This window comes from Colletotrichum siamense (genome assembly GCF_013390195.1).
Source record: "Colletotrichum siamense strain Cg363 chromosome Unknown KSG_Cg363_contig04, whole genome shotgun sequence".
Classification (NCBI taxonomy): domain Eukaryota; kingdom Fungi; phylum Ascomycota; class Sordariomycetes; order Glomerellales; family Glomerellaceae; genus Colletotrichum; species Colletotrichum siamense.
This window is the reverse complement of record NW_023501017.1, coordinates 3,777,344-3,803,424: the sequence shown is the minus strand read 5'-3', so window position 1 is coordinate 3,803,424 and position 26,081 is coordinate 3,777,344. Positions and strand designations below refer to the sequence as shown.

At 52.7% G+C, this 26,081-nt stretch overlaps 8 protein-coding genes across 8 annotated transcripts; 5 read left to right on the top strand and 3 right to left on the bottom strand.

Annotated features, from left to right (window-relative positions):
- Positions 1 to 3,291: 3,291 nt before the first annotated feature.
- On the top strand, positions 3,292 to 4,417 carry CGCS363_v006912 (uncharacterized protein; the record flags this gene model as incomplete). The annotated part of the gene is made up of 2 exons (XM_036638761.1): positions 3,292 to 3,363; positions 3,428 to 4,417. 2 exons carry the CDS (start codon positions 3,292 to 3,294, stop codon positions 4,415 to 4,417), a joined length of 1,062 nt encoding a protein of 353 aa, XP_036496562.1.
- A 1,443-nt stretch (positions 4,418 to 5,860) lies between these two features.
- On the bottom strand, positions 5,861 to 6,190 carry CGCS363_v006911 (uncharacterized protein; the record flags this gene model as incomplete). The annotated part of the gene is made up of 1 exon (XM_036638760.1): positions 5,861 to 6,190. The coding sequence occupies one exon, from the start codon at positions 6,188 to 6,190 to the stop codon at positions 5,861 to 5,863; it is 330 nt and encodes a 109-aa protein (XP_036496565.1).
- Positions 6,191 to 7,377: 1,187 nt separating this feature from the next.
- Gfer (FAD-linked sulfhydryl oxidase ALR) lies at positions 7,378 to 8,026 on the top strand (the record flags this gene model as incomplete). The annotated part of the gene is made up of 2 exons (XM_036638759.1): positions 7,378 to 7,490; positions 7,588 to 8,026. 2 exons carry the CDS (start codon positions 7,378 to 7,380, stop codon positions 8,024 to 8,026), a joined length of 552 nt encoding a protein of 183 aa, XP_036496564.1.
- A 1,622-nt stretch (positions 8,027 to 9,648) lies between these two features.
- pdcA-2 (Pyruvate decarboxylase) lies at positions 9,649 to 11,548 on the top strand (the record flags this gene model as incomplete). The annotated part of the gene is made up of 4 exons (XM_036638758.1): positions 9,649 to 9,835; positions 9,887 to 10,590; positions 10,650 to 11,179; positions 11,245 to 11,548. 4 exons carry the CDS (start codon positions 9,649 to 9,651, stop codon positions 11,546 to 11,548), a joined length of 1,725 nt encoding a protein of 574 aa, XP_036495658.1.
- A 316-nt stretch (positions 11,549 to 11,864) lies between these two features.
- TAN1 (tRNA acetyltransferase TAN1) lies at positions 11,865 to 13,474 on the top strand (the record flags this gene model as incomplete). The annotated part of the gene is made up of 4 exons (XM_036638757.1): positions 11,865 to 11,891; positions 12,396 to 13,049; positions 13,099 to 13,239; positions 13,295 to 13,474. The coding sequence occupies 4 exons, from the start codon at positions 11,865 to 11,867 to the stop codon at positions 13,472 to 13,474; spliced, it is 1,002 nt and encodes a 333-aa protein (XP_036495659.1).
- Positions 13,475 to 17,551: 4,077 nt separating this feature from the next.
- On the bottom strand, positions 17,552 to 19,475 carry CGCS363_v006907 (Protein ecdysoneless-like protein; the record flags this gene model as incomplete). The annotated part of the gene is made up of 2 exons (XM_036638756.1): positions 17,552 to 19,155; positions 19,241 to 19,475. 2 exons carry the CDS (start codon positions 19,473 to 19,475, stop codon positions 17,552 to 17,554), a joined length of 1,839 nt encoding a protein of 612 aa, XP_036496076.1.
- A 473-nt stretch (positions 19,476 to 19,948) lies between these two features.
- Positions 19,949 to 23,612, top strand: smc6 (Structural maintenance of chromosomes protein 6; the record flags this gene model as incomplete). The annotated part of the gene is made up of 4 exons (XM_036638755.1): positions 19,949 to 20,041; positions 20,105 to 23,368; positions 23,428 to 23,528; positions 23,579 to 23,612. 4 exons carry the CDS (start codon positions 19,949 to 19,951, stop codon positions 23,610 to 23,612), a joined length of 3,492 nt encoding a protein of 1,163 aa, XP_036495657.1.
- Positions 23,613 to 23,907: 295 nt separating this feature from the next.
- Positions 23,908 to 24,731, bottom strand: CGCS363_v006905 (Ubiquinone biosynthesis protein coq9; the record flags this gene model as incomplete). Its single annotated transcript, XM_036638754.1, has 2 exons — positions 23,908 to 24,240; positions 24,312 to 24,731. 2 exons carry the CDS (start codon positions 24,729 to 24,731, stop codon positions 23,908 to 23,910), a joined length of 753 nt encoding a protein of 250 aa, XP_036495655.1.
- Between the last annotated feature and the right edge of the window lie 1,350 nt (positions 24,732 to 26,081).

Sequence of the window (26,081 nt, the reverse complement as noted above, 5' to 3'; positions counted from 1 at the left end):
ATCCACGGGAATTGAGACTGAACGGGACGGGAGCGAAAGGGAAACGAACGTGCAGGCGCAGAGCGAAGTGCAGGCGCCAATGCCAGAGCAGGTCCAGGTCCAGGACCGGGTCTAGTCCCACGTCTACTTTGACCCAAGTCCCGGTTTGGCAAGTCTGGGTCCCGTCCACGTATCTCTTCCCTGCAGGCGCAGTAGTAGTGTCCCGTTCAAAATAATCAAGCAGGGCAATTTACGAAGGTGGAAAAAAAAAAAAGGAGCAGGACCTACCTGGTCGGCAGACGCACGCACGGCTGCAACTGATCGATGACGTCGCCATGTTTCGATGTGGGAAACACACACTTGAGATTGCAACCACACGACCTCCTTGCCGGCCCAAAACAACAGGCGGGAAACAGAGTACATAAGAGGCAGACGCAAAGATAAGGCACCCAGACACAGTATGCGTCCGATGAATTTGGGATAGCAGTAGATGGATGGAGATGGGGCAAAGAAATCCCCCTTTTGCACGCTCAAATAGAGCGCTGTGAGACGGCGACCTCACTCAACTTGGCCCGTCAAGACAGGTTGGTGACGTCCATTTGTGTCGCGGCATGGTGTGCATTATGGGGATCTTGCGGATACAAATGTACGTCCACACCTGCACCTGCACCAGTAGCACTGCCAGTGCATCAGCCAGCACCCGCACATGCACCTGGTCGATCGGCCACCGAGGGTACCTTCCTTACCTACCTAAGGTACGTATTGGTTTCTATTTTTTCTTTCTTTTTTTTTCCCTACCATCCCCTGATACCTAAATAACAGCACACCGAACACCTACCAAAGCAGCACAAAACCGACCAACATGAATGGACAAGCACGAACCTGCGGGACGACGATTACACTAGCCTAGATAATTAGCAAGAAACTAGAATTGGGGATTGCAGACGGGGCAGACGATCAAATGGCATGAAGAAGAAATATTGTTGGATAGCTAGTTTGGCAGGTCAAGCGTTTGCTCCGGAATCCAGTCCGTATCGACCGACGTTCGTTTGCCGTACTACAACAACGACTTTTCATGTTTGCACCAGTTCACATCACTTGTGAAGGGATGTGGGGGTTTGTATCCAGAACACTCATATTGCACTAACCAATGAGCGACTGCTGCTGCCCAGATAAGAGACGGGTACCTGAAGTTGAAGTTGGGTGAGCTTAGCTCGAAACGAACGGTGAGGTCGGCCGTCGAGGGACAGTAGGCTTTATGTGTTGAGTGTGATTCACGAAATCGGCATTGCCTGGACTTACTTTTTTAACTGTCGTGATTAATCTACCAGTTTTCCAAATCCGGGGCGTTGGCACTTCGCGATCAGGATTCCGTATAAGTAGAATGTCACAGCGTTTAAGAAAGGGAGAAACCCAAGAACACCACCCAGCCTCAGTGTTGTTGCCACAGGTCGTGGAGCAGCTGTCGAGAAGGAATGGCATAAGAAGCCAGCACAGGGCACAGGCGTCTGCTGGAAAGAGTGGCCGGCTAAGGTCCCATTGGATACCCTCCCCAACTAAGTGCGTAAGGTAGGTTGGCTACGGGTGGACGGCACGGGATAGGGAAACGACGCGTTTGCTCTGATCGAGATCAGAACATGGCGGGCACAACAACAACACCAATCAACATCCCGACCTCTATCTGTATGTAAGTAGGTACTTCCGGGGGCTGACTGGCCGATGTGCCTCAGCCCGAGGTGGTTTTGCAAACCAAGTTTGTATCGACAGAGATGGCTTTCGAGCTGGGCTGTTATTTTTGGCCGATGATCAATTGGTCATGGAAGGATCCACCGAACTGTCCTTTTTGCGGACTCCCACTCCATAGGTGGTTGCACGTGTACTACGCAGTACGACTGGAGTCCAGACGCCGGGGAGATGGCAGTGACAGCTGGATTATTCAAATCGTCATTTGCAAGCAGCCGCCATTGAGTGGTTACTTAGTTGCTTGACTACGGAGGACCCCCCCCCTCTCAATGCCAATGCCAATGCCAATGCCAACCGCGGTTCCCATGAAGCAACTCCCTGTGTTGTGCATTAATCTATTCGCAATTTTGCCAGCGCTCGCGTGAAGCGATGGATACACAGTGGCGATGAGGAGCCACAATACTCAAGATGTATTAACCAGATGAGCAACGATGCAATTGCCGACGTCGAATCGGTGCAAAAGAGCCTTGCCGGCGTCAACATAGCATTTCTGAACCAGTGGATGGCGAGCCAACGGGAATTACAGGGGTCTTAATTGATTCTACTCTTTTGAGCAGCGGGTGCGTTGGCCTTCAGACGCTATTCCTGCAAGCTTCGGCGTACACGTACGCAAATTGCTCTGCACACTGGTTTCCCATCAAGGCCATTCGAAGTTCCAATTTCCAAAGACAGAGGGGTGGCTGAGGTAAGAAGAAATCCAGGTCTTCGAATAGAGATCAAACGAGACAATGGAAACTTACTTAGGAGGTTGGAGTTGAAGAGGTAATAACATGCCAGGTGGTTGAAGAAATATCTACATACCTACTGACGGAGGCATTTAGGCAATAGGGATTTTATTCTGAAGGGGCCTTATCCGTTCCTTCAGGTGCCTTAAGGTAGGTAGCACGGTAGTTACCTTAGGTACCTTACCTTGGGTGCCGTGGTGCCCAGGGTACGTGGGCACCTACCTACTGTACCTACGAACCTTACCTACCTTACCTACCTTATGGTATGGACGGGAAGGTAAGGTACTTATCCACTCCGGTACTGGCGCCAGCGCTTGGTTTCCACGGGAATGAGCTGCGAATGGATGGAATTCTGCGCTCTCCTCCGCTGAGGTCGGGTGTCCCCTCCCCAACATAATCCCCTGCAACCAGGCGCCATTCAGCACGCACTGGACATCACTTCAGGAGTACAATCTCTTCCGTTCCATTTCGTCTTCACTCAACACCAGACACGTACCGCCGCAACCAACACCCAGCCAGACTCCAACTACAGCCCTCGGGTACTCTCTCGAAGTGCGATTGACTTCTTCATTTGAAGCCTCACCTCACAAACACACTAGAAACACAATCCTTCTCTTTCTGTCTGACCGTCCACACATTCCCTCGGGCAGAACATTCAAAGAGAGCATTTCGTCCAACCCCACCCTTTTTCTTTCCGTTGCTACGAATACAACCTGCCTGTCAGCAATTCTGTGCCCGATATTATCTGACGAAGCACTCAACCGACATCTCTACCACCACTGTACTTCGCCTTTGTCGCCCAGTCGGTCCGTTGGCCCATCCGTGTATGCCGTCCCCTCGAATCATGTCTTCTCCACGAAAGCAGCAGCCAGATGAGGTCGCAGACAAGGTGCTGAAAAGAGCAGAAGTTAGCAAGGTAAGTAGGCAGCGCTTAGAAAAGCACAAGGGCTACTTTTGCTAACACTGAGTTCGCAACACAGATCGCTAGAAGGCTGCAAAATCGGCTTGCTCTTGCGCAATTCAAGACGAAGCATGGCTGGGAGGACCTCACACTCGACACGATCGAACCGAAATATGAAGAAGAGCTGCGCCGAAAGCGCATGTGCGAAAGCGACGTGCTGTCCGACTCTTCCTCCAGTGCTTCCGATCTGCCATATCCCACGAGGACCCTTATGAGCTCCCCTTTGAAGGCTCCTCTTTTTTCCGACGCCATCGGTTCGAGCAACGGAAGCACCGGCCATCGCAAGCGAACGTACAAGGCTTCTTTCGATTATCCCTCGTCCAGTCCCAGCAAACGCTATCGCTCCTCGCCTACGCCGCAAAAGCCCGTACACGCTCACCTGTCGTGGAAAGAAAGCCACCAGCTTGCACAGTCATCTCCTATCAAGCCTAGGCGGCAACAACATTTCACAACATCTACTGGCCCTGATGTGTCTTTCTTCCAGGGAGCTCGAAGGATGGCTGACGAACTCGTCTCACCCAACTTCGCGGCCAACTCGGACGATGAGGATGATCTCTTGCCGACACAGTCGTTCAGAACCAACTTGCGCTCATCACCGCCTACGACGCCGCCAATGCGCAATCGTCCGATCCCCAATCGTCGCATTAAAGACAGGCCTGCCGGCTCGGGCCCGGTGAAATCGGGCGAGGAGGGTGCCGACCTCCTTTTGTATCTCGCTGCTTCACCATCGCCAGCGGTTCCTTCCACAAAGACTAGAATGGAGCCCCCATCTACACCACCCTCTAAGGTTGGCCGCGACATGACACTCCCATCGTCACATATGACCACTCCTGGCGGAGGCAACCTATTCCCTAACACCCCAGGGCAAGGCTTTGACTTTGCCGAGTTCGTCAACATTACCCCCAGTCCCGCGCAAAAGGCATGGAAGACACCTGTTGCCCTGTCATCAGCAAGGACCCCCGTCAGCCTAACAAGGAGGCGGCTCACATTCGACGAGCCCCTTGCGTAATGGAGCGGTTAAGAGGCCTGTCCAATCCTCCTTACCTCTTTTTTTTTCCTTTGCTTGAAACCCCCCCCCCCCCCAACAAAAAAAAACAAACCCGAAAACGAAAAAAACTTTTTACATGATACCAGGGTGGACGAAACTTCTAAACAGCATTGCGAGATGGAGCTTGGATTGCGACGACTTGGTCGAGCAACGATAATTGCCAGCAGCAGAACGAGACAAGGCGGTACTACGCGGGTGTGCTTTGGTCATTTGAATACTTTTCACTATCGGAAGTCTGCCACCGTCTGTCTGCATGACAGACGCAAAGCCCGGCGCTCAGGGAGGTTCCCGTCACGATGATTGGCGGACATGCATAGTGGCTTTGTCGCGGCTTTTTTTTCTTGTTCTTTGAGTCCCCCGAAAATTTTCCCCTACACTCCTGCGTGGTTTGGAGCCTGCCGCGATGGGACCTACTAGCGCGTTCTGACGTTTGGCGTGCACGCGTCCCACCGCGCATTTGGCGACTGTTTCGCGTTTCGCGTCACCCATTAAGTCGACTTAGTATTCTAGCCAATCAGAACATGGAATTCACATCCGCCATTGTACCGACTCTGTAATTGTAAATGAGTGCGCTCCGATGTCCATTGCAGTAGAGATAAAGCGACGAGGCGACCACCGTGCAGGATATCAGAGCATCGAGACTTCTGATGGAAACCTGTTTGTGTTTGGGCACTTTGTCGCCCGCAATGTCAAGTGTCTCTGTCTAGGGCAATATAAGGATGCCGAATCATGGCCGTCCTTTTCAGCTTTTGCTTGGGCAATGCTTATGGTTGTCCATGAACTGGATGATGCCCTGTTTGACCCCTTCAGGGCTGGGTTCCTCAGCACAAACATCTGGCTCGAAGGCGAAAGTTTTTCTCAGGTAGTCTCGTGTAGTCGGCCCAATTGTTGCGATGAATGTTTTTCGCCTCCCTTGGCTCTTGTTGCAACCCTTGCCCGTTGCTTCATCCAACATATTGAGGCCACGCAGCATGCTATCGCAACCTGTCGGGGAGAAGACAACCACCCACCGTGACGAAGCCGCCTCTGTGGCTTGCAGGATGTGGGAAAAGTCTCGCGGGAACGATTCCATGACTCCCGTCCCGTAAACGACAACCTCATCAACTTGAATCCTTTTTTCACTGGCCAAGTTTGGAGCCATGAGTGTCTTGGGAATGATGTCCCTTCTCTGTTCACCGACGAGGAAGAGGACGGGCGGCTTGATCGGTCTGTCATGGTACCATTGGCTGTAATGATCCAGAATGTACTTGGCCAAGGCATCGCCATTGCCGGTGTGCTCTCCGAATACCTGCAGTGGCGGATCTTGTGTTATGGCCTTGAGCGCCCGCGTTGTGGCAGGACCAACGCTGTAAACCGGCACTTCATGAAGATGAGGCCAGCCCCCTTCAGTGTCTGAGAACTAGGTTAGTACAGTACTCTGAGAACTACCAATGTTGACTCGCCCTTCTTTTCATCAACCAAATTGGTGAACGCCTCGACAGCCCGCTGAGAAGTGAAGATGAGGCCGCCGTAGGCGGCACTGGTATTGGTGCCAATAGCGCGGCGATTCAGCACGTCCCTTATCAGTGTCATTCCTGCGTCTTGGAAACTGTGGTGTAAGACCGGCACGAAAGTCGATTCGAACTCATAGCCAGAATGTTGGCGCGACAACAGGTCTTCGTAAGAGTCGCCAGGCGTTGACTTGGTTTTGAGCAACAAGACGGGCACCTTAGCTGATGGGTTCAACTGGGTCATGCTGGGCGTGTGTTATCGACGTTTGATATGAAAAGATTGGAGGATGCGTGTTCCGTTGGAAGTCAGATGCCCTGGAATTCACTCGCAAGAAGACACTGCTGGAGCCGCACAAGAGTGTACATCGGCCAAATCCTCTGTGCCCCGCCACGAGTATGAAATCTGCTACCTATTGGCTGGCTCAAGTCACCTCACATAGTTTCTTAGGTAAGTTCCTCTAGCTACGTACTCTAGCCCACCGAGGCGCACCATTTGCGACTCTTTGAGGAAAATAGGATTCATGATCATCATGAGTGCAAACTAAGTTTTGGAACTAGATCATGGTTCACGCAAGGCGCGAGAGGAGGGGATGATGTGCCCAAAGTCGAGCTACAGCTTGTTCGGATTCCCAACTCCGTCAGTAGCTGTCTTAGGAATCACCCGACGATTTCCGGATGCTGAGGCGCATTAGGAGCTTGATAATGAATAAAAAATGGTAGACATGGCATCACTGTCGGCAGACCCCCATTCCCAACAAACCTCCAGAAACAGTGTGGGAATGCAGCCCATGTTTGTCCACTGTGAGTAGCCCCGGGCCGAAAAGACGGCACTCCCTGGTCGAAATCGGGAGACTTTGAGTCGCCTTCGTACGGCGATGGCACTTGAGCACCTCATCTCATCTTGATGGTGGATTGATTGAGCCACATACCTTGCGCAAGCAAGTCTCGCGAGGCATCACAGATCTCTTCCTCTGCCTTGTCCGCAAACAGCCCGAGATATCTCACGATTCCCATCGAATTTTTAGGTTCATTCCCCCTCAGATACACGCCCGCTGGCTCACGAGTTCAAGGACTGAATGAACTTGCTGCCAGGTACTTTGGGGGCCGTACCTTAGGGACCTAGCAGCCTTACGTCAGGAGGCCACCGTACCATACCTAGCACAGGTACCTTACCTCAGCGCTCTAGGCTTATCGATAAGATGCGGAAGCTCGGAAGATTCTACGACGTCTAGAAAGTGCAGTACTCAGGAAAGTGCGTCGTCGGTTTGCATTTGAAATCACCGACACAAGCTAACAGTGTGTGCCAAATCTTGCCTAAATCGCGCGGCCCGAATCAATCATCCCTGACGCTACCTTTCCGCGCCCAAGCTTCACTTCATAGTGTTTTCACGTTTGTTCCCACAAGACAAACCGAACCCCAGCAATTTGATCATGACCGACACAGAGCGAGATAGCAACCCCAGTGGACTCGCTCCCGCCCCTGTGACCACCGAGGCGCCGAAACCGCTGCCGAAGGGAGTTGTTTTGGGCAAAGATGGCAAGCCGTGAGTTCTTGTGCCAAAATTATCTTCTTCTCTTGCGCCCAAATGCCCCAATGGATCATTCACACGAAGTCTCCTGCTAACGAAAAAACCGGCTTAGCTGTCGATCTTGCTCATCCAAAAGCGCATTCTCAAGCTGGGCCGCCCAAGCTAATGCCTCCTTGAGGAAGGATGCCCCAAAGATTTCAACGCCCGTCAATGATTGCCCTCCGGATGTGGAAGCCCTCGGTCGCGGGACTTGGGCGTTGCTTCATTCCATAGCGGCGACATACCCTGAGAAGCCCTCGTCAATGCAGAAGGAGGACTTGCGTGGCTTCATGCGGCTGTTTTCCAAGTTGTACCCATGCTGGGTGTGTGCTGAAGATTTCCAGTCATATATGCAAAAGGAACAGGTGCGCGTTGAGGGCCGTGATGAATTTGGCAACTGGCTGTGTGAGGCACACAACGAGGTGAATCGCAAGCTGGGAAAGAAAGAATTCGACTGCAGCAAGTGGGAAGAACGTTGGCGCACGGGCTGGAAAGACGGGCGTTGTGACTAAGATTTGTCAATGGAACACGGAGCCTCAAGTGACATGAAACACATGAATGTTGCGGGACGCAGCGCAGCACACAAGATAGACATAGATAAACCTCTGTACCAATATGTAAAATACCACTCAATCGGCATTAGCGAATGGGGTATCATCTCGGGTATGGTGCGAGGGCATGATCCCAAAAGGCAGGGCCAGAGAGCAGGAACACTCCAAAGGGAAGTGAAGGGGGAAAGCCTACACCAACTCGGATGTCACCGCGGGCCCTCGGGATGCCGGAGCGAGGCAATGCGGCGTTTCAGCGGCTCTCCGAAAGCGCAACGCCATCGCCATCGCCGGGTACCGCCGGACGGCAGGTATGAGCATGAATGGTGGTGGTAAGCTAGACACGCAGAGAACTGGTCTAGATAGTCTAGGAATGCAAAATTATGGGCCTGACCTGCCCAGATCGGCCGTAGCAAGGCCGAACCCTGGTTTCCAAGAATCAGATCATGTCAAGCTTGAAGAAGCCCTTCCAGTCGATTTGATGGCGTGGCGGTCAGTCTGCACTCACGCACTGCATAGGCGGCAGGGTCATGGGCGAGATCTGCCTTGGCCCGGCCTGTCATTGGGGTCGGGGCCGCAGAGGCGCATCAAACCACAGCTGTTCCCTGCCTGACAGCTCACTTTCAAAACCCACTAGGAGCGCGCGGGCATGATCGGGGGACAAAGAGTACCAACGGCGTCGTCCTACCTAGTGTACAAGCCAGAAGCGTCCCAGGGCTCCATGTTATGTTTTTTGTTTTTTTGTTTTTTTGTTTTTTTTGCCCTCGGCGGCCGCTGATTTTGTCGGCCAAAATAGCATGCGTCTCATTCCCCGGCAGCAAGGACAGGGCGGACAACAAGGGTCAGGTCTAGAATGGCAGGGTCCCTAGGTATGGAAAGCATTCGTACAAGTCCGGCTCGGCCCCGGCTCCCGACCACCCTTGTCCGGCACCAGCCCGGTGTAATGGTGACCGCATTCTGTTGTGGCGTGTTGGATTACATCAGTATCTTCTGCAACTGATGGATTCCGCTGCCATCATCTGTCTCTGGACCCTTCGAAGCTCCCTACTAGGCTTGTTGCAAGGTACCTCGACTGTTACTCAATCTTCCAACTTCCACGCCAGTCCCATATCACGCCCTCCTATCCGAAACCCGCCAGATACCGACACCGGTTGGCCCATCGCTTCCATCATTGTCACTGGTGACTTATTCTTTCTGCAACTTTGCCCTATCTTGTAGTACACGAACATGCAGCTTCTTGGGTTTTCGCACATCGCCGATGATCTGCCCGTTTCATCAGGAAAATCTCAGTGGCCTGACTTGACCCTGGTCATTCACTCCTTGTGTTGAGCGAGCCTGCCGAAAGCGATGTTGCATACTGAGATGCGGCTACCGCGTTCCTCTTGATATAAAGCTCATAGCCTCTGTCAATATGAACCCCTTTCCTCTCCTCCAGATCCCAGAGACCTAAGAACAAGCTCAGCTTGATCATCTGCAGAGCTGCTCCGAAGACCAACTCTACTCTACTCTACCACAGACAACCAGGTCCGCCAATTATATCACTTTTGTTATTTACAGTACGACGTCCCTTTCGAGGTGATCCCGCCATGGCCGATATTCGAACTCAGGCGCTCAAAGAGCCCATTGATGTCGCTGAATACCTTTTTAAGAGACTTCACCAAGTCGGCGTCCGCTCAGTCCACGGCCTTCCTGGAGACTACAACCTTGTTGCTCTCGACTACCTCCCTGGTTCTGGCCTGACTTGGGTTGGCAGTGTCAACGAACTCAATGCTGGTAAACGGCATCGCCAAACCCATACTCATGCGCTTCGCTAACACCTACAAGGTTATGCGGCTGATGGCTATGCGCGCGTCAAGGGAATCTCTGCCATCATCACCACCTTCGGCGTCGGTGAATTATCAGCCATCAATGCCCTCGCCGGCGCATACTCCGAGCATGTCCCCGTCGTCCACATCGTCGGATGCCCCTCCACCATCTCACAGAGAAATGGAATGCTTCTGCACCACACTCTAGGCAATGGAGATTTCAACGTCTTTGCGAACATGAGCTCACAAATCTCTTGTGATGTCGCCAAGCTCAACAATCCCGCCGAGATCGCCAACCAGATTGATCATGCTCTCAAGGAATGCTGGATTCGCAGTCGTCCAGTGTACGTCATGCTGCCTACCGACATGGTCCAAAAGAAGGTTGAGGGCGAGAGACTGAGAACACCTATTGACCTCAGCGAGATCCCCAATGACCCCGCGAAGGAGGACTACGTTGTCGAAGTTGTCTTGAAGTCACTACACGCAGCCAAGAAACCAGTCATGCTCGTTGATGCCTGCGCCATTCGGCACCGTGTACTCCCTGAGGTCCATGACCTTTTGGAGAAGGCCAAAGTGCCTGTTTTTGTCACTCCGATGGGCAAGGGCGCTGTCAACGAGACACATCCCAACTACGGCGGTGTTTATGCCGGAGATGCCTCACAGCCCGATGTCAAGGAGAGAGTGGAATCTTCTGACTTGATACTTTCCATTGGCGGTCTCAAGGTAAGAACAAGGGCTACACAACGGCTTCCTTTCGGGACAACTCGCTGATCCCGCCACAGAGTGATTTCAATACAGCCGGCTTCTCCTACCGGACATCACAGCTTAACACCATCAATTTCCACAGCACGCACACAACAGTTCGATATTCGGAGTATCCTGGCGTCACCATGCGTGGTGTCTTGCGCAAGGTGATCAACAACCTCGACCCGGAAAAGCTCAGCATCGTACCCTCGCCGGATGTCTCTAACAAGCTGCCCATCGACGACAACGATCTATCCCAGACCATCACTCAAAAGTACCTATGGCCGAGAGTTGGCCATTACCTCCGCGACAACGATATCGTTGTTACCGAAACTGGCACCGCCAACTTCGGCATTTGGGACACCAAATTCCCGGCCGGTGTCACAGCTTTGAGCCAGGTCCTTTGGGGTAGTATCGGCTGGTCTGTTGGTGCTGCGCAGGGTGCTGCACTGGCCGTCAAAGACGCCGGCGAAGACAGGAGGACGATCTTGTTTGTTGGCGATGGATCATTTCAGCTCACGGCGCAAGAGATAACAACAATGTTGCGCCATGGCCTGAACCCGACAATGTAAGCTGCATCTGCGGGCCCTCCAAGATTCCTTGATACATGGCTCACTAACAAATTCCGCTTAGCTTTGTCATTTGCAATGACGGTTTCACCATTGAGCGGTTCATCCACGGCATGGAGGCCGAATACAACGACATAGTCCAGTGGCAATACAAGGAGTTGGTGACGGTATTCGGTGGAACCGAGCAGACGGCCAAGAAGTTCGTCGTCAAGACCAAGGACGAGTTGGAGAAGCTCCTGACCGATGAGAATTTCAACAACCCCACGACGCTGCAGTTTGTGGAGCTCTACGTCCCCAAGGAGGATGCTCCAAGAGCTCTTATCATGACAGCTGAGGCCAGCGCCAAGAACAACGCCAAGGTCGAGTGAAAGTTGTAGCTTGGCGGGCTTGCGGACGCGCACGATTCCGGGTCAGGGGGCCTCATTTTGGCAAAATTCGGATGGCGCAGGAACAAGAATTAGCACACATAAAGGTAGACGGCGCATAATTGGTTACTAGTTAGAGTAGATGTAGAGCTCCAATGCATGTTATTAAGCAGCAGCTCGGAGCACACGTCTGATTTACTGTCTGAATCGCCACAGGAATCAAGCATTCATGATTTTGGCGTGCTGCAGAGAGATGATCGACATCCCCTAGCCGGACTTCGTCGTCCCGTCGTCCGCCCTTCCTCGATGCGTTGATACGATGGCTGGTCAGGCGGGGATGGCTGATGTATGTACGACCGATTGCATGATGATTCCCGACCGTGCAGCCAGACTGTGAGTAATAATAGTGTTGAGGGTAAGGTACTCTGTACCTAGAGTGGGGATACCTCAGGTTGGTACCTAGGTACACTAGTGTAGGTAGGTGCCTCCTAAGCGCCGATAAGTGGGCCATATCGTCTGACTTCACAGTTCTTTTCTGGCCGCGGCACCATCCTAAATTCTCATCCAACCAGCAAAGTAGACTGCGTTTGGCCACCAAGCAAGCAGCCACGCCCCAACGGACGAAGTGTCGAGGACTCACACTTCGACGTCGTCTCACCGATAGCTGCCATGACCTCCGACGCAACGAAAAGAAAGCAACCCAGCTCCGGGTGTGAAAAGTCCCATCCTTCGAAACGAAGCAAGGCAAGTTGCAACTTGCGGGAGCAAAGAAACCCTGGCCGTGCCGACCTGAATATGAATAGGCTCTGCTCCATCCTTTGGTAACGAAGTTCTGACTGACAAATGGTAGGGCGGTCGCGGCACGGGAGCATGGCAAACTCCTCACCAAAAGGCCAAGGTCGCCAATCTCCAGGACAGAGACGCTTCACTGGAGGTGGGCGATCAGGGTGTATGGGTCACTTTCGCCCGAGGGATGGATAGTAAAGCCATCCGTGAGTTCAACTTCATTTGTGACGAATATGGCAAAACCATGTACGGACTTGCTTCACCCGGCGAGGACATCGAGTCTGGTGACGAGGACGAGGACATTGAATCATCCATCAAGAAAGAGCTTGTCGGCATGAGCTCTGTCAACCATAAAGATTCCAAACGGAACTTTAAGGCTATCCGCGCTGGTATTGAGTGTGTCTTCTTCATGAAAACACGAGACCCTGTTGAACCAGTTGAGCTGTGTCGTCGCATCTGTCGAGATGCAGGCGCTTGTCCAGATTTGAAAGAGCGCAAGACCAAGTACATCAATAGGTTGACACCTGTGAGTGCTCTGGACAAGGCCTCGGAGAATGGTGTAGTAAGGACGGCACGAAAGGCTCTCGCGCCTTGGTTCAGTTTGACAGCGAGCGAGACAGCCATAGAGAATGAAGTGGGAGTCAAGAACGATATGGCGGGAGCGGATGGAAACGAGACCGGGCCAGAAATCAAGTCGGATGCGAAGCACGCGTACACGGTCAGTTTTGCGCCCAGCCTGATAGATGACTTGACTCATTGATGGACAGTATGCAATTCGGCCCTCCATACGTAGCAACAGCTCCATCGAGCGTGACGACCTTATCAAGCAAATAGCCAGTATCATCGACCAGAGGCACAACGTCAATCTCAGCAACCCGGATAAGGTGATACTTGTTGATATCTTTCAGGTGAGGCTAATGGCAAGAGATTGAGTTACGCAGGCTGGACTGACACCGTTCATAGAGCTACTGCGGCATGAGCGTTATCAACGGCAGTGACTGGGATGGGCTCAAGAAGCTCAACATTAACGAGATGTACAAAGCGTCGCCGGGTGCAAAGGGTGCAAAGGGTGCAAAGCCCAAGTCATCACCCGTCGAAACAGAGAAAAACCCCGAGGAAAACATCGTGAGCGAGGCAGCATGAACTAGCTGGTCGAGCAGTAGGCCGGAGAGGGGGGAGGGGGGGTAGTATATTTACAGCCGCTTCAGGGCAAAAGTAAGGGTCCTATCGGTACTCGTAATGGTTCTACTCCTCACCTCCTGTGTACAGGATGCGCTGGGGCAGGCTGCGAGTAATCAAGGCATCGGACTTAGCCGAAGATATGGAATGCAGCAGCTTAGGCGAGATGGGTGGTACGAAATGCGGGTATCTCACTCGCCGTCCTCACGCCAGGACCTGCGGCGGCACCCGTCGGTGCACCCGACCTTTGGGTCCCCTCGTTTTGGAAGGTTCAAAGCTTCAATTCTGTCGTATTGGCTTGTCATGTTCATGTACGGATAAGGACACCGGTGGGTGGCACGTTGTGTAAGGAGAGCTGTTTCTGAAGAGCGGACCCCAGAGGATGAGATTACTACCTTAAGGTACCTAGGTAAAGTTGGGGTGTGCGGCTTAGTGGAGCCCCCATTGCGGCGCTAAGCCCTATTGCGATAAATTTGACGAGTCTCCAGAGCCGTCAGCACTCCCCAAGTTCTGAGGAGCTTCTACGCGGCCAAGCAAGGGACGGGGGCGGATCGGACTAGAAAGGCCGGGATTGGGCCGTATCACGGTATAGGACGCTCCTCTTTGACGAGGAGAGCCAGCCACGCCTAAAATGTCAACACGTAGTACGTCGTCTACCTCATACTAATGTCCTTAAACTTAGCTTTGCTGCAATGCATCAATTTCCAACCATGTTCGAAGACAATAGGAGAAGATGGACGAGACTCTAGCAAACAAACAACTCTAACCATTCCAAAACAGCTGGTCAAGGAGAAAGACTGAGGGAAGGACCCGACGGCAGACGAATTCAGGCGCCTGGAAGACGACGCCAGAGTCAGACCCGTAAGCGGAATCCGAACACCCCATCCTGCTCGCTTGAAAAGTGTCCAATCACCAGATTCCCGGCTCGCTTCTCGATGCACAGACTAACCAGGATCTGGGGTTGTGGTGGGTCTGATTGGGATTCCAGGCGGAGCGGATAGATCCCTTCTTCGCCAACATCCATCTCATTGACCACTCGTCTGCCTTCTGATATCCTTACAGCATCGTGTTAGTCTTCAACTTCGCCTGACGACATCAACAGAGCTTGGGGGGTTTCCCCCTCTCGCGGTTTGATCCGTCTTACTAGCTTGGTCTCTTCCCCCTTGCCCTCATCTCTCAGCGATATGGCACCGTTCCCCGCTGCGATGCGTTTTCGCTTGGGTTGACCCAAAGTAGCACCCGAGGGCAGCTATACTCTATGTTTTTGGTGATTCGTACATGACTTTCTCGCCTGCTGGCTCTTGCCTCCCAAGAAAGAGAGCAATTTCGATCCGCTTCCTTTCGCCTGGGTTAGAAACTGGATGCCCGCCTACACAGTTTGCTTGGGTCCAGGGCATCCTTAGCGTTGCGTCTCTCGCTTATCCGCAGTTCTTCTGAGTGCTGATTGAACGCCTCATGGCCCTAATGTCTGTCCTTGCGTGACGCCTCGCCCTTCACCGGGACAGTCCACTTACCCTACGCGGCTAGGTGATCATTGCTGCTCGCCTGTCCCAGCTCCTCATTAGTTGAAATGGGCACCGTGGAGGCATTTGTGCCCTCCCCAAAAGACTTATGGCTCCTTGACCACGCTTCAAGCACCATACAACATACATTTCTTTTCGTGGTCCTTATAGGCGACTACCTCACTTGGCTAGAAAAAGCTGTCGGTCCGCTGGGTTCACGCAGAGCCTTAACGACACGCCCCCAAAGAATACCATTCCGAGCAGCTGTTTCCGCCACATTCATTCTGTGACCCAGTTGTCACTTTATTCCTCGTCAAGTTGTCACTCCCCATCTTCGCAAGGGTTCTTCAACCACCTCCACTCCGGGCAGGTTCCGTATACTCCCTTCCACAGTTCTCACTTTCACAATTCTCGGTTGCGACCTGCCAGGACTGCTGACCGCTTATACACCCTGTCCCGCCATGTGCTTCGCAATCCCTCGCTAGTTTTCCGTCCAGGTGTTCGCTCATCATCTTCCCGCTCTACTCCTGTGGACGTGCTGCGCCTACTTCTCTACATCCTCCTCGCCTGGAAGCCGATGTGATTGGCAGTCTCTCTATTCGCAGGTTTCCAAAGCCATCAACTCTTGGGTTCGCGGGTGCCCCATCTCCAACCCAGTGCCAGTCTGCATAACACGCCGTGACCCCTGCCTCATCGTCTACACACTGGGGCTTGACGGCTTGCTATATCTAGGTCAATGTACCCACCCCCATCCACATGGCTCCGACACGGTATCACCAAAGCTACAGCTCACCCTCACCCTGCATACGACTCACCTTTCAGGTCATTCTCAGGAGGTGTCGCAAACCTGCAGTCTCCCGTCTGCCACCCGTAGCCCACCCATAGGGCAGACTCGTCCCAGCTTTCGGCATCAGCGGCGGCGATCCGCTAGCGACAAAGCCCATGCAAGCCGTTATAAGCCATCTGGTGCCCCAGGCCACAGTACAACAGGTCCAGCCTGTGTCTTCGGTCCATTGCCAGCGCGCCTATGGAGTCAAGATCTCCGACGGAACGAGTCTTGTCCTCGTCGCCCCTCCGCCGCCGATGGTCAAGCTCCTTCGATCGGAGCGAGCCTCCGTCGTATCGGAGGCGGCCGTCTTGAGTTGGCTTGCAAACAAGACTACTGCAAAGCCCCTCCTACAGGAACGAACCCCAGAACCCGAAGATATTCTCGACGCTGGAAAGATTGAAACCAGAGGTGCGGGGGACTTAGGAAGCAGTGCCAACTGCGCAGAAGATCTGCTTATGTTCCTTCCGAGGCTCGTAGCCCATACAAATGCACCTAGCGAAGAAGGCCACGAGTTCAATCTCTTACGGCCCACGATGGGTGTCCCGATTCCCGAACTCAGCCCGCCCCTTTCTTCGCCCGAAAGAAGATCGGTTGATTTTCAAACAGGCCAATTTTACAGGAAACTTTGCAGATTGGTCTCACCGACAGGCCGCTTCGGTCCTGCTTTCGCTGTCCTCCCACCTGCGACACCTATACCACCGTCTGACTCTGCGAAATCGATCAGAAGAGATTTACATGCCAGACTGATGGAGTCGCGGGGGGTTCAGTCTTGGTCAACAGCGTTCCACTCCATGCTAGAGGCCGTCTTACGCGATGGTGAAGATATGCAGGTCATGCTAGGGTATGGTTCCATCCGCCAGCACTTCAAACAGTTCCAGTACACACTGGAGAGTGTCAAGACACCACGTTTGGTTGCGGTAGACGCCGGCAAGGACCTCAATACTTTGGTCATGAGAAGAAAGTGTCGGAAGGGTCCTCCATCACTAGCAAGCAGCCACCACCTTGAATTGCGAGGCGAATCCCGGGTGGTTGACGACAGCGAGAGTGAAACCGACGACGATGACAGCAGCAGTGAGTTGGGGCTGGGCGGAGACAACCGAGCTACGCCGTATCAACAGAGCAACATCATCATGACCGGTATGAAGGACTGGAGCAATTTTGTATTTGGAGACCCTCTGTTTGCCGTCGATTTTTGCCATGGCCCCAGTAGCGATTTTTTGTCAGGTTTCAACGATGTTTCGCCAGACCAAGACACCACCGCCATGTCTGCATTCTCTTCGGATATGATCGAAGACAAGGCCACCGCCCATATCCGCATTCTCCTGTATGAATGCTACCACACAATCACGCACATCGCCAGGGAGTTCTTTCGGCCGCGCAGGGACAGCAGTGGGCGTGAACTGGAAGCGCGAAAGAAGTTGAACCATATCTTGGCCCAATTGGACACGCTTAGCGATGCGGGTGATCAGAGGGGAAGAAGACCAAGTGGGGAGTCGAGCCCAGCAAAGCGCTCCAAAAGCTGCGAAAAAGATGACCAGGGAGGGTGTCAATGACGTTACGAACCAGCCGTCTCTATTCGGCCGTGGCTGTTGTACATACTAGCATGACGCGTGATACAGAACTAGATGCTGTCGCGCGGCGCATAGAACGACACAGGAAACTAGGCTGTGCTCTTATTCCGACAAGTTTCGATCCGATTGTCTGCTGTTTTCACTTTTTGCTTTTGGTGTCTCCGTCGGCCTCGTCGCGCGGGAGCTGCATCCCCATCATGCCCAGGATGTTGCCAGCCGGACCTGGTAAGCCTGCCTGACCCTTGAAGCTCTCCAGCAGATTCTTGGCTAGGTTGTAGTCAATATCGATTTCTTCATCCCCAGCTTCCTTGTCGTCTTCATTGTCACTGCCATTGTGTTTGACAGCGGTACCAAGACCGTTCGCATTGACTGGATGGCTGTCTTTGCCTTTGACCGCCGGGGCTTTGCTGTTGTCAGAGACGTCTAGTCTGAGGGCCCCGTGTTCGGTAAGTTCGGCTTCCAACTGTGCGGCAAGCTCCCGCAGATCTTCGTCGCTGGGATCCTCAGGGAAACCTTCTCGATGCTTTCGCGTCCCTGCTGGCGGACTAGCTTCACCTTGGTTGTTTGGAGCTAGTCCCATCATTTCCCTCATCATTCGAGAAAACTCAGCCTCGTCAAAGCTGACTGCCTTGTCTTCCTCATCGCTGACATCCTCGCTGTCGTCGTCGTCATCGTCGTCGTCGTTAATGTCCATGTCTTCAATCTCGGCCCCGTCAAGACCTGCTCTCTCGTCGTTCAAAAAGGCCTCGAATCGTGACACGATCTTGCGCAGGTCTGCCTGTGTTGATGGGTCTCCAAAACCGGTACGGCCTTTTCCACTTTCACGGCGTCCTTGCAGTTCCTGTTCAAAGTCCTCGTAGTTGATGTCCAGCCAAGATTCATCGTCTTCTCTTTCTGAATCTTTCCAATTTTGGATATCGTAATCGGTCGGAAGGACTGATTCCCCATCCTCTTCGAGATCCGCTATAACGATACTGGCCTCTCTGGCTTCGCGGCTTTTTGTGGTGTTGATGTTATTCATCATGATCTCGAACCCGCTGGCAAGCTTCATCCCCATTTCGACATAACTCAACTCATTGCCTTGTGCTTTTTCAAGCACATCTGACCACGGTGTAGGCGGTTCAAACCGTTGAGATCGAAGTTGGGCAAACAAAACTTTGGTCAACTTTACGCTCAAGGTGACCATGTCGTGTGGAGGGAAGCGAAGATTATCTGCCTTGGACAGAAGGGCTCTCAAATCCAACGCATCACGTAGATAGAATGACTCCACGGCCGGTGCAACAGCTCTAGGAGCCTGATGGAGAACATGCGCCAGTCTTCGAGGGATCCTTACTAGAGAGTGATGCATCGACTTCCAAATCTGGCCGGGGTATTTTTCTAGCCGATAGAACGCTTCCGCCTCGATGAACTCCGAATGCACAAGAGCTTCTGAGTCTTTTCTGATGGTCTTCACAGCTTCTGCCAAAGTGAGTGGCTGTGAATCCGAGACCGTTGAACTCTGATCAAGAGGGATGATGCAAAGCCGGCCATTGTTAATCCAAACTCGATGTTGATCGTTCTCGGGACTCAGCCATTTTGGCAGTACATTTGCCGCCTCTACCAAGAGGAACTCGCCGTCGCTGTCAGAGATGCGAATCCATACCTTCGGGTCGGACTTGGATAGCTCCCTGAGGATGTAGACTATCAGCCATTCATCTTCAACGGAGTCGCCATAATCCGATGTTCCTCGCAGAAAAGCAAGTCCTGGTTGGGCTGGTTAGATTTTGACTACATAATCCTCTCTCTTTCCGTCTCTTTTATTATCCCATCTTTGAGGGTTTGGACAAACCTTGCTCGGTAGTGACCTCGAGATTTAGTGAATCTCTTTGCCATATGTAGTCACCAGCCAAGTGGGTGCCTAGCAGAAGGGCTGTTTTGCGCAACTTCTCTAGTCGCGAGAGTTGCCCCCGCGAGTCTTGGGCCTCCGAATCGATCAAAAAGATGCAATACTCGACGCGATTCTCCGACAGTCGATATTGAGTGGCGCCAAGACTGGATTGTTCATCTTGAGCATGTGCAGCCATGATAATCAGTGGTCGATCGTTGAAGTTGTAAATAGGTCGTTGAGATAAGTTGGGTTAGGTGGGTTAAGGTAATCACCATGAAGGTGGGGTGGATTCTAAGCTGCCCCCTCACACAGGTGCACTAAACTACAGTGTCTTAGGTACCTCCACGTCGCCTTAATGCAGGGACTCTGGCTTCCATTTCAGACGGCGGCCCGTATAGGGCAGGCGGCCGGTTTCCCCCAGGGCCCCCCACTTTCCCTCTTCCCGGTCTTTTCTCCATCTCCAAGCCAGGTGAATTTACTCACAGGACACCCCACCAGGCCTTTAACGCGATCGCGTCCCCCTGTATGTCGGCACGCGTCGACCCAACGTCCGAGACTGTTCACGCCATTCCACTATCACAATATCAATCATCATCGCCAGCCAGCTACGTCCGCACCCGACTTGTCATACCGCCCTCAGAGGCAAGTTTGACCCAGTCATATTCCAGTATGGCTCCTCCCAAAAGATCTCGTGCCGCTGTAGAGGCGGAGGAAGTGTTGGATGTTCGGCGGGCACGATCCTATCTTAGCCAAGACGCGTCTGTAAGCCAGCCCCAAAATTCTCGAGCATTATCGCAGCGCGGCTAATGTCTTATTTTCAACCAGTCCAAAAGAGTCCGACTATCCTACTCTACCCACGAAAAACGGGAAGACGAAAGCTCCAGTTCGGATAGCGAGGCCACTGGTAACCAAGACGAAGACGAAGACGAGAATGGACGAGGCAGACAAGATTCGCCTCCTCGCACTCAGTACGAAATTGCCCGCGACGATGGATTTAGGCATTTGCAATATGAAGACCAGGATGATCAGCGCGCCACACAGAAAATTAAGAGCCGCCCGCAACGAATCGGCGAGAACCACGCCGCCGAGAACGGCATCATAGAAAGTGTCGAGTGTTTCAACTTCATGTGCCACGAGCGTCTCTTTGTTGAGCTGGGGCCATTGATCAACTTCATCGTTGGAGAGAATGGAAGCGGAAAAAGTGCCGTGCTGACCGCTCTTACTCTCTGCCTCGGCGGCAAAGCAAGTTCAACAAATCGAGGCGGAAGCCTGAAAAGCTTCATCAAGGAAGGCCGAGACAACTCTATCATCATCGTCAGAATCAAGAACCAGGGTGTCGATGCCTATCAGCCAGAAATATATGGCGACACCATCAGAGTCGAGCGTCACTTTTCCCGGGCTGGCTCTAGCGGCTTCAAGCTCAAGAGTGTGACGGGCAAAACGATATCTACGAAGAAGGCCGATGTCGACGAAATCTCCGAATACTGGGCCTTTCAAGTCGACAACCCGCTTAATGTTCTTTCACAGGACAATGCGCGTCAGTTTTTGAACTCTTCATCCGCTTCTATGAAGTACAAATTTTTTGTCCGTGGTGTCCAACTCGAACAACTCGACAATGACTACAAGCTACTGACGGAGATCCTTGAAAGCCATGAGGCCAAACTTCCAAGTCTGGAGGAACACGTCCGACGCTCTGAGCGTGAATTCTCAGAGGCGCGCAAGCTGAGAGACATAGCCCAAAGGAACGAGGAGATGAGGAGGGAGTATCGTCGTCTTCGAAATCAGCTCTATTGGTCTCAGGTGGCAGAGCAGGAGGATATCCTTCAACAATGCGACGATCAAATCGCCTCGCTGGACGAAATTATCAATGGCGCTGAGTCATCGATTGAGCAAAAATCACAAGCCTTGTCTCAGTGCGATGAGCTGCTGGCGCATGCTCAGGCAGCACTTCATGAGAAACAGATGGAGGCTACTACGATTAATGAAGATGTCGCCGCTGCCAGAGCGGAGTTTGATGAGGCCAAGGCTCAAGTCACAGACATACATCGTCAGCTGAGAGATGTGCAGCAGCGTCACAGCAATGCAAAGGCATGGGTAAAGGACTCCGAACAGAAAATCCAAGCAGAAGAACAGCGACTGGATGCTGGTGCCGGCAGTGCCCGACAAGAACTCGAAGCACGGCTGAACGACGCCAAGTCGGATGAATCCAGCACCAGGGAGAGAATGGATCAGGGTGCCAACGCCATGCCAGAGCTTCGTGATGCGCTCAAAGCAGCTCAGTCTACTGAGAACGCGGGCAGACTAGACATAAATAAGAAGAGAGAAGAAATCTCGTCAGCTGAATCGCGCCTACAGACCCTCCAGCGAAACGGAGGATCGGCATATGCTGTCTTTGATAGAAGCATTCCTGCTCTTCTTCAAGCCATTGAACAAGACAGTGGCTTCGAAGAGAAGCCCGTTGGTCCGATCGGAGCTCACATTCAGCTCCTCAAAGCCGAGTGGGGGAGTATTCTAGATACAACTCTAGGTGCCACGCTGGATAGCTTCCTTGTGGCAAACAAGAGAGACCAGCAACGGCTGGCAAGGTTGATGCAGCGCTTCACTTGGGGCCGCACCCCGCCGATCATCATCGGCAAGCGTTTGCCTCCCAATATGAACCTGAGAGAGCCCGACGAAAGATTCGACACAGTTCTCCGCGTTCTCCGATTCGACAATGACTGGGTCCGCAGCCAGCTTATCGTGGCCCATTCCATTGACAGGATTATTCTCATAAAAGAGAGGAAAAAAGCCGAGGATGTTATGCTTAACCACTCGCCACCGCCAAACGTGCAAGTGTGTCTTGCGTTCCATGACGGTGCCAGCAAGCGCGGTCATGGACTCCGAATCCAGGCCAAAGAGACGGGCGCGAATACATCACCAATCAACGCTTACAATAGAATGCCGAGAATGAAGTCAGATAACGAGACACAGGTCAAACTTCAAGGAGAGGCATTAGCTCATCTGCGGGGCGAGCTGCGGTCTCTTGAGACAAATCAGCGACGGCTCGAGCAGGCATCGGCCAAATGCAAGGCGAATCTAACTGCCCAGGAATTAGGAAATCAGTCTTTGGAGCGGCAGCTGCGCAGGGCTCAGGCCCATATCGAGAGTGTTTCAGCGGAGCTTGATCAATACGAAGGAGCCGATGGCAGACTCGTAGGTCTCCGAGAGGAGCTGGAGAAGGCCAAAGCGGAAAAAGACCACCAAGGCACTCAGTATGGAGAGATGAAGCTTAGGCAAGAAGAACTAAACAAGAAGACGGAGGAATACAAGAGGAAGAGCGACGAGGAGAAGAGAAGACTCAAAGACTACGACGCTCAGCTGAACAAACTACAACTCGCTGTTACGAGAGCCGAAGACCTACGGAAGCTTGCCGTTATGGAGAAGAATCGCGCCTTCGAGGACCGCGATAATGCGATTGAAGACAAACGACGAGCTGAGTCGAAGCGTGACCAGCAGGCCGAAACCGTGGCCAACTTCACTCACCAAGCTATGGAGAAGGCACCGAATCGTGTGTACATCGCCGAGGGCGAAACACACAAGACCATCGAAGCCAAATACGCGACTATACACCAGCAACTGGAGAAGAGGGCTCAGAGGCTGGGTGCTTCAGACGAGGAGATCAAAGAGCGGGCAGCGAGAGCTGAAACAGCCTACGAAGCCGCGAAGCAACTCTACCAGGGCCAGTTGGAGGAGCAGGCCGCAGGAAAGCTCAACTTGGAAGACCGGTTGAACCGATGGCGTTTGTTCCAGCGTCACATCTCGGCGCGAGCACGCATTTGCTTCCAATATCTCCTCAGTGAGCGTGGATTCAGAGGCAAGCTTGCGATCGACCATCCTCAGAAGAGACTGTCGCTTTTCGTGGAGCCAGACGAGACGAAGAAAGGTACCGGTGGCAGAAGCACGAAGACACTGTCAGGCGGCGAGAAGTCTTTCTCGTCAATTTGCATGCTGCTGGCTATTTGGGAGGCCATGGGTTCGCCTCTGAGATGTCTTGACGAGTTTGACGTCTTCATGGATAACGTCAACCGCACGATCAGCACAAAGATGCTGGTAAGTCATCCATGTACGCTTGCAGACCTCATCCAATGCTAACTTGGCTTCTCATTCAGATTGAGGCGGCGCGACGCTCGGTATCTCGCCAGTACATCATGATCACGCCCAACGCCATCGAAGGACGGGCATCGCTTGATGAGGATGTGAAAGTCATTCGGTAAGTGCGATTAGCCTTGTTGAAAAAGAAAACACTAACACCAACCCTAGGTTGACCGATCCTCGACAGCGGACTTTGGTTTGATACGCCAGGGTCTTTCTTGCCTGAATGGCTACGTTTGGGGGCGTACGGTACGGACCACGGTTTGTGGCGAAGGCGGGGAGGAATGGATCTTGCGGGATCTGGCGTTGAGGCGTTGAATCAAACGGCAGTCTGTAAAATTGGGCCTCATTTTGCGTCTTGCATCGCGGCAGTTAAATAAGCTAGCTTGTCGAGGTATCCTTCTATATCATACAATCGATGTGTTTGTGAGTAGGCTTTTGTACAGTAACCCCAGCCGTGGAGTGGTTTCTTGAGAGAAATCCCCTTGTGACTGGTTCTAGATTCGGAGCCCTTTGCTCCTCAATACGTTCACACCCGCACTGGCCGTAAAACCAACCCAATGCCCTACGGAGCCAAGTATACCACCAACCTCGTGGACCTCTTTGAGTCTTCGTCGAAGGAAGTCTCTGGTGTCCCTGAAGCCAGCGGATTTGTCATTGGTCATGAAAAGCTCGGTGGAGGCATAAATCATCGACACGCTCGCGCGCTTGCTGTACCAAGAGGGGTCAACGGAAGTGTCCCCGGAGAGAAACCAGATCTCGTCAACTAGCTTAGCCAGCTCTTTGAAAGAGGTAGGAGCATGAGTTGGCTGTGCCATGATGGCCAAAGCCTGCAGCCGCATTAGCGAGCACAACCATAAAGCTGCGGGACAGGGCCGCCCACTTCTTGCCAATGTCCTACGATGACTTCGTTTCCCAGAAGCCGTTCCCATGTTATCATTTCCACCTTTTCGTCGATGCTGGCCTCTGGGACCTGGCCGAAGATTTCCTTACTCTTGGCGGCTAGGCTCTCTCGCCTCGTCACCAAGTGGTAACGTATGAGGCTGAAGGGGCCGTCAAGCAAAACGCTGGTGCTAATGTCGAGATACCCGGCATCCTTCGCGCCGAGAGCTAGAGCTTTGTGGGAGAAACCGTGCTCCGGGACATGTTCGTAGGCGGCGGAGAGAATTGTCTTTTCTTGGGTGTTGAAAGAGGCAGTCTGGTCTGGGTGGTCGTACGAATGGTAAGCTCGTTTTGTCTGTAGTCTTGTTGGGAATGCTATTTGGCAATGGCGAAATGGGCGAAAGGCCCATCTGGCAGTCGGTCGGCGTGGAAGGAGCATTTCTGTAAAGGAGATCGTGCGTTTAGTCGGGTAAGGTCTTCTTCGTGCCGACTCGTCGCAGACTCGTTCCCAATCCAGCGGTCGTAGATCAGGTGATGCCTTTTTTTTTCTTTTTTTTTTTCTTCTCGCCTTCTTCCCCGAAGCCCGTAGCGTGCTAGTCGCCTAGTAGTTGGTCTGGGCTAAGAAGAGGTCGGGTACGGAACAGCGCGGTCCTGCCTGAAGGAACCTTACCTTAGGTAAGGTCCCCCAGTAGCTTGGTGTCTGCCACGATCATGGATAAGGTACCTTAACGTAGGTAGGTAATTGATTACCTTAGGCTTGAACGTAGATACCTAAGATCGCCCCTCAAATACTCGCCTTAAGAGCTCGCTCTGTTTCGGCCATGTTGTTACACAGCGTTGAAATCCTGCCTTGTCACCTCGTGTATCACAGTCAAGAAGCTATGATTGGGCTTCATCCAGCATGGTGTGCTACGCAGACCGTTGCTCCCCAGGGTCACTGCTTACCCTGTGAAGCAGCGACGCATTCCGATCCCCCGACCTTGCGCTGCGTGGCCCGCGCCATGCGCCAGTTGCAGCCACGGCAAGCAGACTGAGATAGATCACCATAGTCACGGTCGTCCGTCCTACAGCGGGCTTACTGATGCAACACACAGCTAGATCAGCCCGGCAATAGACAGGGAGGTCTATACAGTGCACTGGACATTCGATGCAATGCTGGGCCTCTGCAACGCAGGACTCACTAGCTTGGCAGCACACTGACAAGTAACTTACTCGAACACTTCCCTGGAGGTATGTATTACGCAGTGCTTTGATCGTCCCCGAATCATCATATGATTAGTCACTGAAAAGAGTGGTTTTGAATGGGGCTTGCGAACGTTAGTACCTGGCCCGTCCACACTGCGCGGTGGTTTGCAGTCCAGCCTTTGAGCCATGTAATGGCGTATCCATGTACCTCTGTTCGCACTGCACAACGACCAAGACGGCATCAATTCGGCACGAGAAATGTCGACCTATAGTAACTATGCCTTGGCTGAGAATACGCAGACACTCCTTGTTGGTGCTTGAGCTTCTGCTCCGTATAGGCTTGTATCTTGCGTTCTTTAATGTCACGCCAGGCGAATGTCACAACATGGGACACGATCCCACGTGCATAGTTACAGTAATGTGAGGTTCATAATGAGGTACTACCCGAGGTAATGCTTGCTGTCTACATGTCGGTCTCACCAAGGTACGCGAAAGTCGCAAGACAAGCTATCGCAGACTCGGTAGAGGTCGGATTCTGTCCGCGGCCACAGAGGTGCGTACCACCTTACTCCCTCCCCACCCCACTGAAAGGACCATGGCCCTC